We start from the raw sequence: 19,941 nt of genomic DNA on the forward strand, positions 1-19,941 counted from the left end.
TTTTTAGCAAATAGGATTGTAAAAATAATATTTCTTGTTCTCTATCCACTGCGCTCTAAGTTTACAAAAGCATGATGCCTTCCGCTACTGAGAAACCAGTAAACCTGAAAAGGGTCCATTACAGCACAAGCCATTCTGGATATTTAGATACTCATTATTCTCTATTGATCAATGTGTTCATTTTTTTATATAACGTTATTAAATCATACTCAACAGCAATAAACTGTAAGCGCTTGCACTACAAATGATGAAGAAAATCATGTCTGGAACAGTTTTCTTGCTGCAGCTCGTGGATACCTTGTCAGTTACAGATGTTGTGAATTTAAAGGGCACATATTTTAGCCCTTTTTTCAGATTTAGTACTAATATTATGGTTCTTCTGAGTGTGCTAATGTAGGTTCAGATCAAAACGCAATTCAGATATTGTTATTATGCTGTGTTAAAAAGTGTAAATTTAGAGGCGTGTACACGGGTTGCTGTTTTGGGGTGTGTTGTTTAACATGATAATGAGCTTCGACTGCCCGCCCAACTTAACAAGGGGGCGGAGCCAAGAGCGCATCTGCTTTGTGCACCACATCGCAGAGGCAGACAGTAAGAGTCATCATGAGTGAGAGGAACACAATTCAACCCTACATATATGACCCAGACTCGGACACAGATCAAGCAGAGTCGACTGTTGAGGAGTCTATAATCCGAATGTGCCAGAATGTGTCAGAGTGGTACATACAAAATATTTTATGTTTTTGTATATTTTTACAGCCGCTATGTAACTATGCATGCGCCATCCGTAATTTGTTTGATAAAGTTCGCGAACGTCATGCGTTACGTCAAACACAGACAAGACATAAAGATATCCACAAAGATAAATTTTGCATTGGTATGATTTATTGGTAATTCATGAATATTGACGTTGACAAATATTGGCAGGTGCTTGTGTGGCAATTGTGAAAAAACGCCAACTGAGGCTGAAAATGTATGCAGCAGGGAGATACCGCAGGTAAATTTCCAGTTTATGTTAACGTTGCTGCTCTAAAGACATCGAATAAGATAATAAACAGCATACCTGTGTCGTGTAATAAGGTTAGAAGACGAATGGATCAACTGGAAATGCAACCCTCGTGCATGACGGAGCATCCAGGAATGGATCCCGTTTGCTTCAATATTTATTCCTTGCAAAATGCATCGAATATATACAAAGCAGACTATGGTCCCCTGCGACTTCGTGTAGTGCAAAAGTGAGTTTAAATAAATAGAAAGAATAGCAGGTTACCTTGTTCATGATCTGCATGCTCGCTTTCTTTTTAAGCACATTAACGCTGTTTAGTCAATAAAATAGCGATAAAGTTGGTTTTATATCCGCACATTCAGAAGTCCCTGTATTATTTACCATGGTAGTTTAAACAATCGATCGGATTTAGCATGCAAGTATGACTTGTAAACAACATTAAAACTATCTACTTGACTGTAAACAATGTTGTACTTTGTCATTTGCTGCTAATACGATTTCCCTATTTTGAATTTGCAAAGAATACTTTACTGAAATGATACCATTAAGGAGAATGTCCGAATATCTGAATATAAAACCAACTTTACCTCAATGTCAATAAAAATGAAATAAGTACCGTTTTTTATTGCTGCTATTTCTGAGATGACAATTTGAATGACTTCATTAAAGGCTGAGTAATGCATGTACTTTTTATTGAAAAATAATTTTAAATTTACTAAACATTAATATATAAACTCTTAAAATATATAAAAATCAGTATGGCATAGAAACATCAACCCTTCAGAAAAGATGCTTCAATTCCTGAGTCATATATAAACTTTATATTGAAGTATAAATTAAAATTTGATTGGCAAATATAAAATGTATCCTTGTGCAAATATAAAATATAAACTCCAAGTAGTCACTTTGTTGAATGAAATACAATTGTCCATGAACATTAGAAAGTACAGTATATCTACAAACACATACAAACATACATTGGCAGTTGAATAAACAAAATATGACTTCTGAAATGTTGTTAAAGCTAGTTATTTTATAAAAAATAAAAATGTATATGTGATAACTCCCAAGTTCAAATTGTAGTGCAATTTCTAAAACAATCTTTCATTATTATGTCTTTGTTAGACAGTGCCGCTTTTTGGCTTATCGGAGCTTTGTGAGCTGGTGTTGAGGTTTCCTCGGGTGGAGAGTCCGTGTAGTGATTCCTGCCTGTGTGGTGCTGAAGATTCGGAGACAGTTTCCTGAAGAGCAGGGCAGCTATGTGGGTTTTAGGATAGCTATTGATTGAAGCGGGTCACCCTGCTGGAGATAGCCTCCTCCATCTCAGGTCTATCGTAGGCTGATGATAGAGCAGGTGGTATGTGAATTCCCAACACTTCATCAACATAGGGTGATGGGTCCAGCAGCTCTTCTACATAACCTGTGCAATATAACAGTTATCTCTTTAGTAACTTAATTTTGTATTTTGAGTAGCGAGTTTTCATTGTGAATGTAAAGTGCAATTATTTTTTTTTATTTATTGAAGTATTAATAATACTATAAACATTTATATACATACCGAAAGTTTGCTGCGTCTTCACCTCTCGGACTCTATACTCTCCTTTGTTTGCCTTTGGAAAGGCAAGCTTGTAAATAGGTTTACCAGTTGCTGATGTGGCCTGGGGACGCCCGGCATTTTCATTGTAATTAAGTGCAGCCAAGTACAACCTAACAAAAAGAAAAATGTAAATGACGTACCATGACAAGACTGTATGGTATTGTAAATATTAATTTCTGATCATTGGCTTTACCTGCATAGCATCCCCAGAAATGCGAATACCACATTTTTGGGTGCAAACCGCAGTATGACGCTGTGGAAAGCTTCAACAGTTGACGTCTGGTGGTGAGGACTTAGCTTGGCCACATCCTTCAATATTCTCTTGTTAGCGAGAACTTTCTCCAGCTTGTAGAATGGCATCGTTGCTAAACAAGCAAAAATGTAAGGTATTAGAGTCTAAATCAAAAACAAATCTGAACAAAGAAACAAGCTCTGTTTTGCATTAGTTGTAATCGCAAAGAATACTTTATTTGTCTGTATACAACTTACCAGCCGACAGCCATTTGTTCTTGTCTCTGTTATCCGTTGCGGATGCAGATAAGCCGGAAAATTGATGTCTTCATGTACATGTTTGTCTTGTACATGGTTTAAGATAGAGGTCCACTTTGCCACTCTTTCAGGACCTGTTGTGGATGATGCAGCAGTCCAGTAGATGTGGTTTTTGATGCTACGTAACCATTTACGCAACTTCTCACACCCCTTTATCTGGCATATCTTGTCCAGTTTTTTGGAAATTCCTGGAAATTAAAGAAAAAAAGACAACACAAAAATAATAATAAACATGTGAGAACTGTAAATAGCAATTTAATCTTAAGTAAATTAATAACTGCTAAATGACATACCTTTCTCGATATGCCACACATCGTAAAACTGAGTGACATTTCGATCCCTGAGATATTTCTGTATTTGAGGATGTCGGTCTGTGATGATGCATTCCAGATGAACACCGCGGGCATCCAACAAGTCAAGGCTTCTCTTTAGGCCTTCTTTTTCCATATGGTAACTGCCGCCCACCTCATTACTCTATAAAATTTTAAATAAGGTAAAAAAAATAGATAAAAATCACACATTTTCCATCCAAAAATTATGCTAGTTCACATAACAGTTTTCTGTATTACCTGGACTAACTGTAGGTCGACCACTGTGTTAGTTGCAAGGTCCATCATTGTATAACTCCCATACTTGGTCGAGTGACCTTCAAGAACAAACCGTACATAATTATTTTAAACACATTTTTGGAATAATTATAATGTATTTCATTTTTTTTTTTTTTATTAGACTGTATTGAATTAGAAATTAAATCTTTTGACTAAATACCTGGGGAGTCAGCCCTCATATCTCCTCCAACAATCACATTCTCTCTTCAACTGAGCTGTTCTAGCATTTCACTCTGCCAATTTCTCCACTTGTGGACAATAGCAGGTTCAATGCAAAGTCTTGCATGACGGCGAAATGAATTATATTTAAAAATGTGTAGTTTCATTGCAGCAAATACCTGACAACAGAGAGGAGAATTTTTAGTACAATGTGCATGCACCCTGTGACAAAATTTATATTATGTTTCTAAAAAAAATGTGATAAATTTTGATAGATAATTACCTTTTCAACTACAAAAAATTATGCATTGCTCAAGTAGACTGCAGCAGAAAGATGCAGGTTGCCAGCTGGAGTACTACCAATAATTGGCTGACTGTTCCATTTTCTTACAAACTCGCAGTGTGGGCAGACTTGCTGTACGCTCAGAAATGTCCCAAGCCTTTGTGACTTTACATCACATCTCCTCTGACACACTGGGCAGTCACTAAAGAGCTCCATGAAGCATGTTTCATAGACAATGAACTTGGCAATGTTATGAACTGGGCATTCTTGGATTCTGTAAAAATAAATATACACATGTACATAATTTTAAAAAAATGATGATGAATGGTATGATGACAATACACAATCTTTCAAATAATTTACATTATGCATAAACTCACGACAAGTCTGTTGGTTCAGTTGCAGATGTGCATTCCTCTGCAGGGTCAAATGTCACATCCGAGTCTTGGGCTATAATTTTTGACTCTGTCAAAGTCTCTTCGGCTTCTTCTTCTTCCTCCTCCTCCAGCTCCAGACGAGGTCTTTTTAGTGAAGGTTTAAGGGGTGTTGAAGTCATAAACGCAGTAGAGGACGCTAATGGTACAGTCAGTTCAAAACTGGATACTGTTGTCTGGACACCTATAGTGTAATTTTATGATTAATCTCATTGCACGTTTATAAAGATAATAAAACACGTTTCTAATGCAGCAACTTAAAATAAACTGAGAAATTTTAACTTACTTGTACTCCTGCGTTTAGCCTGAAGCGTCCTAAAAGACAACTGGGTACCAACACTGTGTAAAGATGTGTGAAAAGGTCTGGCAAGCAACATCCACCTTGTTGCTCTTTGTCGACGTCGTGGCCTTTGTAAGAAAACATACATTTTTTAAAATGACCTTTATTTGATTAAAACATACCGATCTTATTGTAAACAACTGCAGACCATGTGCAAGTACAGTGAAAAAAATTACAACAAACATCCCACATACAAAACAAACTTTAGCTGTAACTTAGTCAGTGGTAATGCTTCATTACAATGTAAATAATTTTTTCTACGGTTTCTGTTTCTGATGGCTAAAACCCCTTTATGTACACATTACCACTAAAAGCTTCGAGTATTTAGACTGTTTTAGAAAAGCACAATAGCTGTAAACGCGCAAACATCCGAAGTAGCTTTAGCCGCAGATGCTATTAATTTCTGCTTAACATTACAGTATACACATTACAACAAACATCCCACATAAACAACAAACTTTAGCTGTAGCCAGTACTGGTTACTGCTTTATTACAATGTTTATATTTTTCTACGGTTTCTGTTTCTAATGGCTAAAAGCCCTTCTTGAACACACTACCACTTATAGCTTCGATTATTTAGACTGTTTTAGAAAAGCATAATAGCAGTAAACACGTGCAAAGAAACATCCGGAGCAACTTTAGCTGCTTTTAACTTTTAGATGCTATTCGTTTCGGCTTACCATTACAGTACAACAAACATTTAACAACAACAAACTTTAGCTGTAGCCAGTGGTACTGCTTTTTACAATGTTGCTATTTTTCTATGGTTTCTGTTTCTAATGGCTAAACCCCCTTCACGTAAACACTACCATTTGCAGCTTCGAGTATTTAGACTGTTTTTGAAAAGCACAATAAGAGGTAAACACGTGCAAAAAAACATCCGAAGCTACTTTAGCCGCAGATGCTATTCATCGGCTTAACATAATTAGAATGCTAAGGCTAGAAGTACATAAAATGTAATACTTACTTGAAGTGAGGCAGGATCACGTATTGTAGGAACTGATCCAGTTTTCAAAAACAATTTACTCGCGAATCCGGAGTTGTATTGTCACTCGTTCTCGAGGCAGTCTACGCTAAAGTGGTTAGCGCAAACAGTTTTGGTACATTTTCAGGCACCTTGTCTTCAAAGATAAAACTCAGCCACTTAAGCCTCTGTTGCTCATTTGCAGGAAGACGGTGAAGGCTCTTGTGCTGAGCCTTACATCCTAAAATAGCACAAGGGTGTTCTCTTGGTTCCATCGCTTCGACGTACACGCTGATAATGGCGGAAACGGCAAACTCAGGATATGTTAATACGCGCAGCTGTCAATCAATTCGGTGGGCGGGGGGATCGCACACCTACGTAATGGTGCGATCGATTTGAAAACAGTTCCAATTGGCCGACCCTTTTTTTTGTAGTTAAATTGAAAAAAAAGGACTGGGTGTGTTCATATCACCCCAGTATGATGGTCTATACACTATACCAACACACAGATCTGTCCAAACAGCTTGAAAAGTAGATTTTTTTACAATAGGTGCCCTTTAAAGAACAATCAAAACCAGGAGAAATTTCAGGTATCTTCAAAGCAGAATCCTTTAATGAGAAGTCGCCATCGCTGTGGCATTCGTGGAAAAATCTCTGTAATACTGCAGCTAGTACACAGTTAAATACAAAATTTAGTGGGCAGTGCTTTCTTAGAAACTGAAACTGCCATTACAGGTTTAGTAGACAAATCTTGTTTTTGGGCTTCGCCTGAAAGTATGACCCAGCCATTTATTAGACATAGCCGTGCCTGGAAGTTACAATGTGCATTACTTTGGAGACATGATACCTGCATTTCACACATAGGCAGTCAGACCAGCTTGTAGGAGAAATTATTAAGATGTATTTTAAGATATAAGTAACAAAATTTTTTTTTTCTGTTTGATCTGTTTTACATTAACTTTAAAAGACACTACATAAAGTAAATACACTCATTTACTGTATTTACTTTTCTGACATTATGCAGTGTTTACTTTAGGTTCACAGGTTGAGGGGGGGTTGAGGGTGCGGCCGGGCGTGTTCAGCTGTTTAGACTGACATTGACACGAGGAGTCATGGTGTTAATTTGTTTCTTTTAGTGACGGCAATAAAAAACTTAACAATTATTTGAACTGTACAACCACACAAGCTAAAAATTAACATTTATATTTATATATTTTTTATCCACAAAGTGTGCAGCTTTAATCACTGCAATGTATCTTAATGGGTTTTTGGAAGAACATTTCAAGTACACTACTAGTATATTGAAATTAGTATACTTACTTAATAAAGTATACTTTTATCCTTGACCTTTAAGTAAGCATACTTTTTCCTAAGGGTGAATTGACTGACTTACCACGATCAGTCTTGTATAGCCAGGGGGAGTATTGCCGCTCTGACAGCCAAGTTGGGTCAAAGCTGTCATGGCTAAAAGCAGCTTTACAGAAGATAATTCATCTATTCATTTTACTTTGGCTTAGTCCCTTATTTATTAGGGGTTGCCACAGTGGAATACACTGCCACAGAAAATAATATAACAAAGTTAAAAAAAAAAATTAATGAAAAATTACAATGCAATTTGGAAACATTGCAAATTATGAAAAAAGAATTCAACATGTCTTGATCAAGAAAAAATTTGGAGCTCACATTTGATGCATAATAAATTAAAATGCACACCTATAAATCTAATAATTCTTTACTTAAAGGAAATAGGCCTTTAACATACTGTTTAAATCAATGAGTGTACTACAACAATGTATATTATTACAAATTAATGTAAAAAAATAACTAAAGTTTTATTTATCTAATAATTCCAGCCAGCTTTTAGTGAACTTGCAATATTGTCAAAACAGAACTTTCACTTGTTATATGTAAAAAGGCCTAAATAAGTCTTCAACTATTGACAGCAGAGTGGAGGGAGGGATTTGTACTCGTGATATATATATATGTATATTTAGGGTGTAACGACACACATATTCATATTGAACCGTTCAGGACGAGACTTTCGGTTCGGTACGCATTACGAACCGAACGATTCAATTCAGACTAATATCTAAAAAGATAAAAAGGAATAAGTACAAAATATAATGTTTTCAGTGCAACAACGCTCAACATGGCATCCCAAATGACGTGGCAGACAACATGCTGCCTTCCCTGCTGTCATGTTAAACAGTAGACCATCGCTTTTGAACTCAAAATATCAATTTATTAAAGCATGCGCTCATTAGCAATCTTGCTAGCTTCTGTGTCAGCCTGGCTGCTTGTGCTGGCTCCGCCCCCGTTTCCCCAACAACCCTGGACCCCTGACACAAAAGAGCCAACCTCCAAACACTACTCCAAGCAGGCGCTACACTAGCTTGCAAAATGGCTAGTAACGTTAATGTACTCCCAGACATCCCAAGTCTCCCGGAAGCTTCGGGAGACTCCTGGATGCCCGCAAACGAATTATAGTCTTTTGGAAATCGTGCATCTCCGCCCTGGCCCTTAAATACATCGTACACCCCTCTCCACCGCATCCCTCCCAGCTCACCCCAAGACAGTGGTGGAAAAAAAACATCTGAGAGATCTTAATCGGTAGTGAAAATGTGGGGTTTTAAGAAAATAGTAAACGTAATAGAGCCCCGTTACATTAAGCCCATTTCAGTCAGATAATTCCTGCTTTAAGATCCACTAAAATGGCAGGTGACCATCAAATCATGCAGATCTGTGCTGTCTGAGGAAAAGGTGGACATCATCTTTCTGAAAATAAAAAAATACTTAAAAATAGATTGAAACTGAGCTCCATACAAAAATTAAATTGTTCTTTTCTTTTTATTTGTTTAACTGCTACAATATTATATTTATTTTTTTATAAGCAGCTTTTTGGTTTTGAGTATAAAGAAGGATTTGTTTTATTTGCTGCTAAGCAGAAAGTATAGCTCTATCACTGTTTAAAGTAAAAGAAAAAAACAACAGGATCATACTTTTATGATTTTAGCTTTAATACATAAAAAAATTCAATCAGAAAAATCCTTTGTCTTTTTTCTTTTTTTGCTGTATCGAAAATGTACCGAACCGTGACACCACTGTGTCGTATCGAACCGAACCAAGATTTTTGTGAACCATTAAACCCCTAATATATATATATATAGATAGATGCTCAAACAAACATTGTTCATAGGAACTTCAGCATAGGAACATCAGGGAGATCAAAATTCATTTCAAAGATCAAATTTCATGATGTTTTGAGAAAAAAAAAATGAAATGATTTCCAAAATCTCAAACACAGAATCTTTTGCTTCAATCCCTAGTTTTCTAAAAAAAAAAACAAAAAAAAAAAAATGTTGTGCATTTTCTGTGGTGAATAATGGTGTAGTATATACTGTGGAATATAGAATGTGGCTTTGAATGTAGCATAATGTGCCTTAAAATGGCTCATGCTTTTATCTGTTTGTTTGTTTGTCTCCAGGACCTATCACAGAAAGATTCGACAAATGTCACTGCCAAAGCTAAAAGAGGAAGGAAGAGAAAGGTAAAAACATTTATACTTTGCTGGTAGTGCCTGTGATTAGGTCACATGGCCATGACATAACTTTGAGAATTAAAATATTTGATTTGGTTTTAACAGAGTGATGCTGAACAAGACTCTGATACAGAAAATTCAAGCCCAACTGCAGGCGGTTCCGGTTTAGATTTCCTATCAACAGGTGTCGATTGCCTTTTGAAACCTCTTAAATTTTGTTTTTTTGTCTAGTTAAGCAGCATATCAATGATTATGGATGTGATGTGTTTCTGTTTGTAATTAGGTACATCAATTATGTTACTGAAGCGCAGAGGAAGGAAATCTAAAACAGAGAAGTCAATAATACTACAACAACAGGCTTCAAAGGAATTACCAAGGTCAGGGGATTATTATTGAATGTGCATGTAAATAATCCTACTGCTCTGTTATGTTACAGATATTCCAATCCAATGTTCATTGGCTGGTTGTTTGTCAAATAATAATAGAGCATTGAAGGAATGACATAATAACCCAGACAAATGCTTCACTTGGTTCCATTGATATTTTCCTAAAGTTTTATATCAGGGTTTTCAATTAATTAGTAAATTAATGCCTGTGGTAAACAAAATTAGATGATACTTTAACATGATTTACTACAACATAAAGTTCACAGACTTGAACCTTAAATATTTGTATCTTGTGAAATGTTATAAAATTACACATATTACACAAATTCACTTAAACATATTCGCCCATTTAATTAGCAGGGTTCTCATGAGTTGTGGAATTCCTGGAATTTGAGCTAAAGATTTTTGCCTGAACCCGACGGGACCTGGTGGGGCCCGATGGGTTCGGGTTTAATTTCTATCCTTTTAGACGGGGTCGAGTCAGGCCGGGCTTGGCTTGCGCAGTAAATGAACTGTCATGTGATGCTTTTCGATTAGCGCGAGAAAGTAATTAAATAGTTTGTTACAACATTAAATTCTCTCCCTGCAAAGGTGAAACAATAGATGATGATGTCAAAAAGAACGAATTTTGACTGCGGTCAAAGTTGCAAAATTAGCCAAATCAGAACTATGCATCTCAGCCTATAGCAGCAGCAGTGAAAGGGTCTTCAGTGCTGCTGGACATACCATCAGCGCAGGACTGCGCTAAAGCCATTTACAGTGGATTCAATAATGTTCCTCCACAAAAACACGTAATGTTTTTGTTTACTTACCTAATCTTGGTAAGTAAAGGGTTTTTTAAATTATAAATAAATGTTAATTATACCATAAAATCATAATGTAGACAGTGTACACAGGCTAATGTTGGCATTAGGCTATTCTTTTATTATTCAGCTTCACCGTCACCTTAATGCCAGATTGTGAAGATAAGTGGCAAAACAAATCTTGCAGAGTCTTTATCTTAATTTCGTAATTGCCAAATACCCATCATAATTTAGAATTTTTAAATTTAATTTGTTAGGAAAGACTTATTATTAATTGGTGTGTTGGCCAATTTAAAGGCTAAGTGTATGTACCTAGGCCTATTTAGAGTGCTGAAATGTTACGATGTTACAAAGGACTTATTATATTTCTTTGTTCCAACTTTCAAGTGGCCTATAGCCTATGTTTGTTACTAATAAATTATGTTAAAACATATAAATGACTCATTCTTGAAAAAAAACAAAAGAGCTGTTTGCATGTGCACATTTGAATAATGTCGGGCTTTAAACGGGTTCGGGCTTTATAAAGCTGTCAATCAAAATGTACCTTTCGGGCTCGGGCCGAATTCTGTCAGGCTCGGGCTGTATCAGGCCTAATTTTCAAGGCCCGATTACAGCTCTACGTGGAATATCATGTCAGATTTAAACAGCATGATAAAGCGAATAAATGCCTCTGATAAAATTCCCCAAAACAAACAGAGGGGGGCGGCGTCAGAAAATAGGTTAATTTATAGGTTAATAGGTTATCTACTGGGGATGAAATCAGGTTGCTGTAGACAAAGGAACAACCATTCCATAGTTTAAGGAAAAGTATCCATAAGTTGAGCTCATTGCGACTGGGTTTGGAAAGACAAATGGTGTCTTCTAGACTGTGAACTGTAGTGGAGAGCTGAAGGAGGTGCATAATAAAGGGTGACCTTGGGGGATAATGTGCATGGAAAAATTCTAATGTCCGAGAATAGAGAGGAGTTCACACTTTGTGCATTTTTTCTTGAGAAATATTAGGGATAGAAATATGATGCGGTAGGTCCGCTGTTAAGAGAAACGCTGAACAGCGGTGCAGAGAACGGTCCGATTATGAAATAATCATTTTTTATTAATTGGTCGACTGTTTGGAGTTCTGTGGTCACTGATTGTAGATTAGGGCAGAAGAGCTTGTAGGAAGGAAGAGCTGAAAAGCCTAAGGGAAATCAGTGGGTTAGACCTGAAATAAGAAATTTAGACACATTACTATTAGGGTGAGAATGTAATTCAAAAGCCAGGTGGAGAATATTCACTGGAGTCGACAGGTAATTTTTAAATTTTTTATTATTAGCTTTTAGCACAGGGCAAATGGGGGCGTGGGAGTAGCTGGTAGATTTAGGGGTAGGTTTTGCTAAATCGGAAGTGGAAAAGATGAAAGGGCAGGAGGTAAGTGGGGTGAAGGCTAGAACAGCAGACCGCAGAAGACAGATTGCGGCAACCTAAGAAGACTGTGGAGTGTGGAATGTGGAGACCAGTGTTCAAAAAACCGCCGGTAAGCACACTGATTCCACTGAGTCACATGGATGGCACACTTGGCAGCGAAGAGTTTATGGTACGAGTAGAAGTGTGTTGATGACTATAAAGTAATTTAATTTGCACCTCCTATAGGGGAAAACGGAACAGATGATAGCAGTATAGCGAAGGTGACATTGAATTCAGCTAGTGACAGTATACAATATTGGGTGCTGGAGGATTGTTTAAGGTTAAGTGTAAACTCACTGCAATCTGCCAGACTCTTTGTCATTGGAGGTATAATGGTTGACAGGAGAGTGATGAGATCAATGTTGGCACCTGAAAGTATCTGGTTCCTTGCAGCATTTGAAACTTTTGGAGGTCCCAGGTCTAGAGCATTATGTGGCATAGGGAAAGGGCGTGGCTGTGGACAGGGTGAAGGGAGGACATGAAGTTGAAAAGAGAGGGTAGATGAGAGTCGAATGATGGGGAGGGTCTGTGCTAGTGTGTGAAGGGGGGATAGAAGGAGAAAGAAAGTAGAAAGGATTGTTTTAATGGGGATTCGGCTGGGGGGGACTGATCTGGGGTCATAGAACAAAAGCAGAGAGTTGGGGATGGAGGGTAAGAGCTTGAGCTTGGGGAAGGACTGGAGGAATGGGAATGTTAAGATGAAAGTGGGCAGCTGAAGCAGAAAGGATGTGGCGACTGGTTAAAAAGCTAAAAGGGGGGCTGGAGGTCAAGGAAAAGGGGTGGGATATGGTTTGTGAGCGGAAATGAAGAGAACTGTTAATGTCCTAGTTGATATCCTATTGGTGGATGTCAGGTGACGTAGCTTGTGGGGACTGGGTTTCCTGGAGGTGTGGTCTTGAGGGAGTGCATCTAGGGGTCTGGTTAGGTTTAATTTTTTTTTTTGCCTTGCAATAGTTGAGAATGAAAAGGTTGTGGATAGGGAGTGTGAAAGGGAGCTGGATTTCTTATTGGTTGCTCTTGCAGGTGGGGTCAGTAAAGGGTAAAAGTCTAATGTGGTGTTGGAATACAATTTTAGGAGTTCAGATTTATTGCGGGTACATAGAGCGTGGATGCCGAGGTCTGAAAGGGGTTTCTGAAATTCTGTTACTGTATCATTTTGGTTGGGTGAATGGAGGAGATGGCTGAGGCGTATGATAAAGTAGGTGAAATGTTTTGTTGTCTTGAGGTGGAAGGAGAAGGGGATCCGTGGCGGTGAAGTCTAGCGAAAGAAGAGTGGGTGATTCGGTTCCACTTGCTGACGCCTCAAGCTCCGGTTGGGAGCCTTGCAGAGCTGGATGATTGTGAGCTGCCGTGGGCATTGTTGTTGTTGTTCATTATGCATGGTTTGGTTTGCTGGATCGGCGAATTGCTATTTTAATCGTTTTCAAGTCGAAGATAACTAAGGTAAGAAAATCTGGTTATTTATAGTTTGTTTGGAATCATCTGATTGGTAAATAATGTGATAGCTAACAGGACCAACCATGGTCAATCATAAGCACGTGATCCTCTCGAAATTAGTTTATGAATAAACTGGTGCTATCAATCGATTAAAAAAATTAACTAATTAATCACACTTTTTTTTAAACTTAATCGCGATTAATACACAGACTGAAACTTGTAATTTTGGCTATTCAAATGTAAAATCAATGTAAACGCAAGACAAAAACTATTTAAATTCAAAATAATATTGTTTATTAGAATTTTTGTTTAACTTGTAACACAGATTTCTTCATGTAAACAACATACCCAAAATACACCATCAAATTCCTGGCTTGACAGCCATATTTATTACAGAAATTAAAACACAGGCATGTTAGTGCCATTTGAATTTTAAAAACAATCAATGACAATAAAGAAAACATGATTTCCAAGTTGGATTCTAAATGAACTGGAAAGAAATGCCAAAATACAGACATTGCAAATATGGAAATTGGAAAATAATAATAATAATAAAGTATTAAATACAAACCATTGTACTTATTGTAAAGTTGTGTTGCTGTGAGTTAAGAACATTAATTATAAAGTAGAAACACACAGCGCACACAGATCGGGGCCGTGCACAGGGGGGTGCCACTGTGTCACTGCCCCTCTGCCCATATTGGCTTAGATGCCCCTCTCAGGAGTCACTTGCTCATCACTTTGCGATTGCGTTGCAGCACCTGCTCCTGTAAGGGTCTGTGCACGGGCCTGACAAACACACACACATAACGCCCGCAGGACTGTGCGGGGAGCGACTCCCTTCATATTCAACACACATGATCGCGTTCATCAAATTTGCTTAAACTAAGCGTTCTAAAGTATGTAATGTAATGTATGTATGGCTGTATTTCACAAGGATTCTGACACAACAACGCGAAGTAGATGCTTTTTTTGCATTTAAGGAGGAAACACGTCAAACTTACTGAAACATTAGAGGACTCATGCACAAAGGCATTGGAATGTCTTTGACAGTTTGCGACCTCATTGACACTTTCTAAGTACATTTACATAAGACACCAATTATCCGATTTTAATATGATTAAGATAATATTCTTAATAAAAGTCTAACATGTAAGCAACGATACCTTAAAGGACCACCAAGTCAGGAAATGTGGTTTTTCTTTCCGTTCACCATGCGGTATCAAATTCCATTAAAACAGAAGTCGAAAGTTAAAAATGACACACCGGAAACTCTGGACAGCCTGGTGATGCGACATAATAATTGTTTTTATACTAAAACTTGCCTTCAAAAAGGGCTTCCTTAGTCTTATCCATATTTCTTTGCATGTTTACCACACGTCGGCCACAACAGAAAATAAAAAAAGCCTGCAACTGCGTTAATTGCGTTAATTTTTTTAACACGTTAATTATTTCAAATTAATCGCATGCGTTAATGCACTAATTTTGACAGCACTAGAATTAACATCACTCATTCAAATTATAGTCAGGTAAATAGACCTAAGCTTTCGTTTTGTTGTTCAAGCATAAAACAAGATGAAAAGCCTTTTAAACAAGCACTGTGTGAAGCAGCGAGAAGTCATTATGAAAGTTCAATCGTCTTGGTAATGTAAGTAATGTAAAAAGATGTAAAAAGAGTAAAAAGATGACAGGATTTTTCTGTTTTAGCACTCCTTTTTCCTGATTTTTATTTAGATGTATAACAAAATCTAAGTAAATAGCACTATTCCTCCTAGCCTGCTTTACTGAGGTGAAGTTGATTTTGCATTCGCATATTCATTCTTTTTTGAACAATGACAACCTGTGACACGGTCTATATATTATTTACCACACTACATTAAATAATCAGTCTGACACAGCATGTAAATATGGCTTTGTTGCAAAGTTTCAGCTTTGGAGAAACGCTTACGTTTTTGTCGCTTATGTTGGACAGTGCGTGCTTCCTTAGAGATGTCAGCAGAGAACAGCCATCATTGGATGCAAAAAAAATATTGCATATTATGATAAGTTTTGCCTTCAACACAACTGAAAACATGCTATATATAATACAGTTTTTTCAACAAAAAATTTCCGTTAAACTAACATTTTCTAACTAGTGAATGACATGATCTAGTGTTATAAAGCTGTTTATGGTCATCTATTTGGTTTGTGTTTGTTCAGGAGGCATGGCTTTGAACATCAGGGTGGGTTTTTCAATGCTATTTATGCTAAAGTTAGCATTATCCCAGACCTCCTACTTGCACCATCATGTAAGAGAAACCGTTAAGAGTTTTAGGAGTTCAGGTTTATATGTAGACCTATATATCGTTGCAGTAGAGCCGTGGTGGGCAAACCTTTTAGACCCGAGGGCCACATCAAGTTTTGCAAACCAAGTTAAGGGCAAATTCTTCCAAAAATTATCTTTTATTTATAGTGGCGGTAAGCATGGAACATGTAATATTGGACAGGAACATGTCACATTTTTTTTATATTATTAGGTGAAATTTACAAGTCAAATTAATTTGCACTGCTATTATATTTACTTATCAATCATCATAAAACAATAAAATGATCCTTTATAAAATATAATAATAATAATAATAATAATAATAATAATGTAATAATTTTTACATTGGATAATAGAAAAGATTGCCTGATAGAAAAAAAACTCATATTAACACATTAAAAATTCTTAATAATCTAATTTGCACTGCTTTTAGAATATACATATCAATCATCATAAAACTTGATGAAACCACAAATCTTTGATAAAATGACTTTTTAAAGTGGATGCATGCATGGAAAATATAAAAATTAACACATTTAACCAGCAATTATTATAATATTGGAGTCAAATGTACAACAATGTCTTTTGAGCTTTTATAAACATGCTCATATCAATCATAAAACTATGAGATAAAACAGAAGAAGAATTATAGTCTTTGTTATTTCAAGGCATGTTATTATGAGTGTGTTAATGTGAACAATGAGCTTGGTCCCCTCTCTTTGCAAGGGTGTCAAAGTCTGAAATCTGCTATGGCAAAAACGCGAGGCGCAGTAGTTGGTTAAAACGCAAAACACGCAGGGCGCATAAGCAGCGCACAAAACCCTTACGGCCGTTAGTAACCAATCAAAAGAGGCGCCTCTTAATGCTTAAAGCACGTTGTGTGTGATCAGCCACTTTGGTTGTAGTCTTTAAAAACAGTAATACTTTCTTGGCATATTATACCCACTGCTTTCTGTCCGATATAAGTCAGATATTGTGAAATTAGCTAACAAGGATCCTTTTTGTAAGATATGATTAATAACATCATTGTATTAGCCAAATACTTTACAGAATATTTAAAAACATTTAACCAGTTTTTTTATTGTTTTTAGAAAATATCTAAAATCCTTTTCAAATTGCCCACCCTTTGTAAAATGAAAATTCAAAATGGCATAAAAATATTTAAATTATTATTAGTATAAATGCTTAAATAGGGCTGGGCAATTTGGCCTAAAATCTAAATTTCAGTTAATTGAACAATTTAGTTACGATTTATGAACAAATATTTTATTTTTTATTTTTTTTGCTTCATAGTTTACTGAGAATATTGGTAAAGTAAATATGCTCACATATTACAAGATTTTTGCATTGCTTTATTTTAAAATTATTAAAGAAAACACACATTCTATCTGTTTATTGAACATCAATATTGAACAACTGCAATTTAAACCACATTGCCTAAAAGGAACAGTCACTTTTTTATTTAAAAAGTGAAAATAAATAACTTGCAGTTTTGCAAACAAAATAAATTATTTTCAGTGTTTTTTATTTTTAAAAGTAGAAAATAAGCATTATCTCTTCTAAAAAAAAAAAAAAAACAACTCTTGCACATCCTGTAATATTTTAAACAGTGCATTTCATGCATCTTCTGTAAACAAATATTTTAATGTAAATAATAATGTTAATGTAATAGAGAATATGGCATCTCAAGGCATCTCTGGCACAGAGCAATCTAGTGCAAAGTAGTATTCATTCTAGTGCAAAATAGTATTAAATCTAGTTCAAAGTAAAGCTCAAGAATGGGTCCATCATCCTACTTGACCAGAGATCAGATGTGGCTGCAAGACTTTAAAGGTTGATTTAAAGTTCTGCGTCGAGTGATCGCCGTGACCTTTGGCACTTGCCTTGTGCTTAGCCATGCATTTATACTTCAGTGTGCTGTTTGTATTGCTCTGCAATAACACTTCTGAATCGCTAGCTGGCAGCGGGTTTTTATGTTTACAGGACTCACACTTGTAAACATTCGCTCCAACAGGCTCGTTGCTGTCTCGTGGCTCTCTGTGGCGCCCATGAATGTCAACTCTACCAAATCAACCAATCACAGAACTTGCGCTATGCATTATCGGAATGTGTAGTTACATTTTTGAGAGATATGGGAGTAAGTGCCTGTGCGAAGGCTTCGCCGAACCATACGCGTGTGCTATTTCAGTTCCTCAAAATTGCAATGCACCAACAATGCGCCTTAACACAGCCTCCCCTGACCCACAGGCAGCCTGTACTTAGCACTGTATACATGCACTATAAGAGTAGTGTATTTTTAGATTTGAATTATATTAACTTTAAAACTCTTAAATAATATTGAAGGCGCACTCTACACCCTTACACAACATTTGCTTTCTGAATTAAAAAAACATATTTTAAAAGCAACTTTTTAAAAATTTATATTTATAAATAAAAAAAATAGGCAGGTTGTTTGACGTGTTGTTTTCTTTTATACTTCTGATGAAGTTTCTTAGGATATAGCTAATTTTGACTAATTAGCAAAAACTTTTGACTGCCTGCCTTCTCGCTTATTTTTTTGCTGCTATGCGCACATATTGCACATGCATATGCAAAAAAAAAATTAAGGATGAAATTACGACACATGAAATACTCTGAAACCTAGCTGTTAATATTTTGAACTTTTTAAATTTTGTAAAATGGATAAAATAGGAGCCCTTAAAAAGTACTAAAGACTAACTTTAAGCATATTATTGACAAAATGTGTGCAAAAATTGAGCACTTTAAGAACATAATGTAAGTGTACTTGTATACAATTGAAAATTTTAGTGCATTTTTTGTGTAGTAGAAATTAGTGTATTACTGCAAGATATACATATGTAGAACATTGGGACAACAACATTTGAATTATTATTACAGTACTTAAATATTTTTTAAAAGTTTAATTTCATTCATATTTATGGTACTATGTAAAAGTCTACTACTAACAAGTGCAAACTAACATATTTATAACATTTAAATGTTACTTTTAAGAAATACACATAAAAATTTTGAAGTAGTACACATTATTTATTTACAAAAAATGATTTAAATGTCAGTGGTTTTTAGTATACTTTTAGAGTTGTACTTAATTACTGCTTAAATAAAAGTATACTTTTAATTAGTATATTCAAAGTGCATATTTTGTTTTTATTTACTTTATTTAGTATAAAAAATAAGGTTGTGCTTGAATGTATTTCATTATATTTTTTGTGTACTCAAGTACACTTTTTTTCTCTTAGGTCGTAATAAGATTACAATGATAATACCCCCAATTTTACATTTAGGTTTTTATTAAACTTGATATGTGGGACTGATTTTGAAAATGGAAGTAAAACTAAAATCAAAGGCTGCATCTAAAATCACATTCTTCCATACTATATACAAGGTGTCCAAAAGTTGATAAAACAAAAAAACTTAAGACCGTTAAAAGTCTTAATCGTGTTTTTACGAGGTCTTAAATTTTCTTCAAGCATTGTCCAAGTTTTTTTTAAGTGTTTGACTCCAAAAAAGCATCAATATATTTATTTTCCTTGATTGGTTCAGGCTGGGTGCGTCCAGCTAAGCTACTCTGTATGGGTGAGGTCAAGTAATTTGCGACAAATGCTGGAAGGTGATGTGATGCTCTCCACATGTAGCGAAACCATAGAGCAGGGCTGTTTAGTTGGCGGCCCATGAGGCAATTTGTTCTGGCCCCCAAATAGTGTGACCAAGGTAAGTTAGTTATGTCCAATGTAAGAATATGTCAATATGCATGCGCAAGCGGAGCGATGCGCTCGCGCCTTTCAGACAGACCGAGTAGAAAATGTCTCACGCTGTAGCCATGAGAGTTGTGCGTGGCTTTCAGTGCAATGTGAACAAATGATATTTTAGATGAATTATTACAAATTGCAAAAATTATTATGTATAAACGCAAATAATAACAACAGTTCATTTAAATACTTAGAATAATATAAAGCTTAAATTTAAACGGTTTAAACGGTTGCTGAAGCCTGTCGCTGAAAACAACATCATAATTTTATTTTCAAGGTTTGTTTCCTCCGAGCTTATCTAAGTTTCTTTTATACAGTT

The 19,941-nt window shown here is 36.0% G+C and overlaps 1 protein-coding gene across 22 annotated transcripts in view; it reads left to right on the forward strand.

Moving 5' to 3' along the window:
* Window positions 1–19,941, forward strand: part of psip1a (PC4 and SFRS1 interacting protein 1a) — a 181,268-nt gene that overhangs the window by 154,252 nt on the left and 7,075 nt on the right. For all 22 annotated transcript variants that reach the window (XR_012400978.1, XR_012400981.1, XR_012400968.1 and 19 more), the window contains 3 exon segments: window positions 9,425–9,487; window positions 9,584–9,662; window positions 9,762–9,855. Coding sequence is in view for 16 of the 22 variants with exons in the window: in NM_001020726.1 (NP_001018562.2) it covers window positions 9,425–9,487; window positions 9,584–9,662; window positions 9,762–9,855 (236 nt within the window). In the remaining 6 variants the exon portion in view is untranslated.

This window comes from Danio rerio, chromosome 1 (genome assembly GCF_049306965.1).
Source record: "Danio rerio strain Tuebingen ecotype United States chromosome 1, GRCz12tu, whole genome shotgun sequence".
In the NCBI taxonomy this organism is placed as follows: domain Eukaryota; kingdom Metazoa; phylum Chordata; class Actinopteri; order Cypriniformes; family Danionidae; genus Danio; species Danio rerio.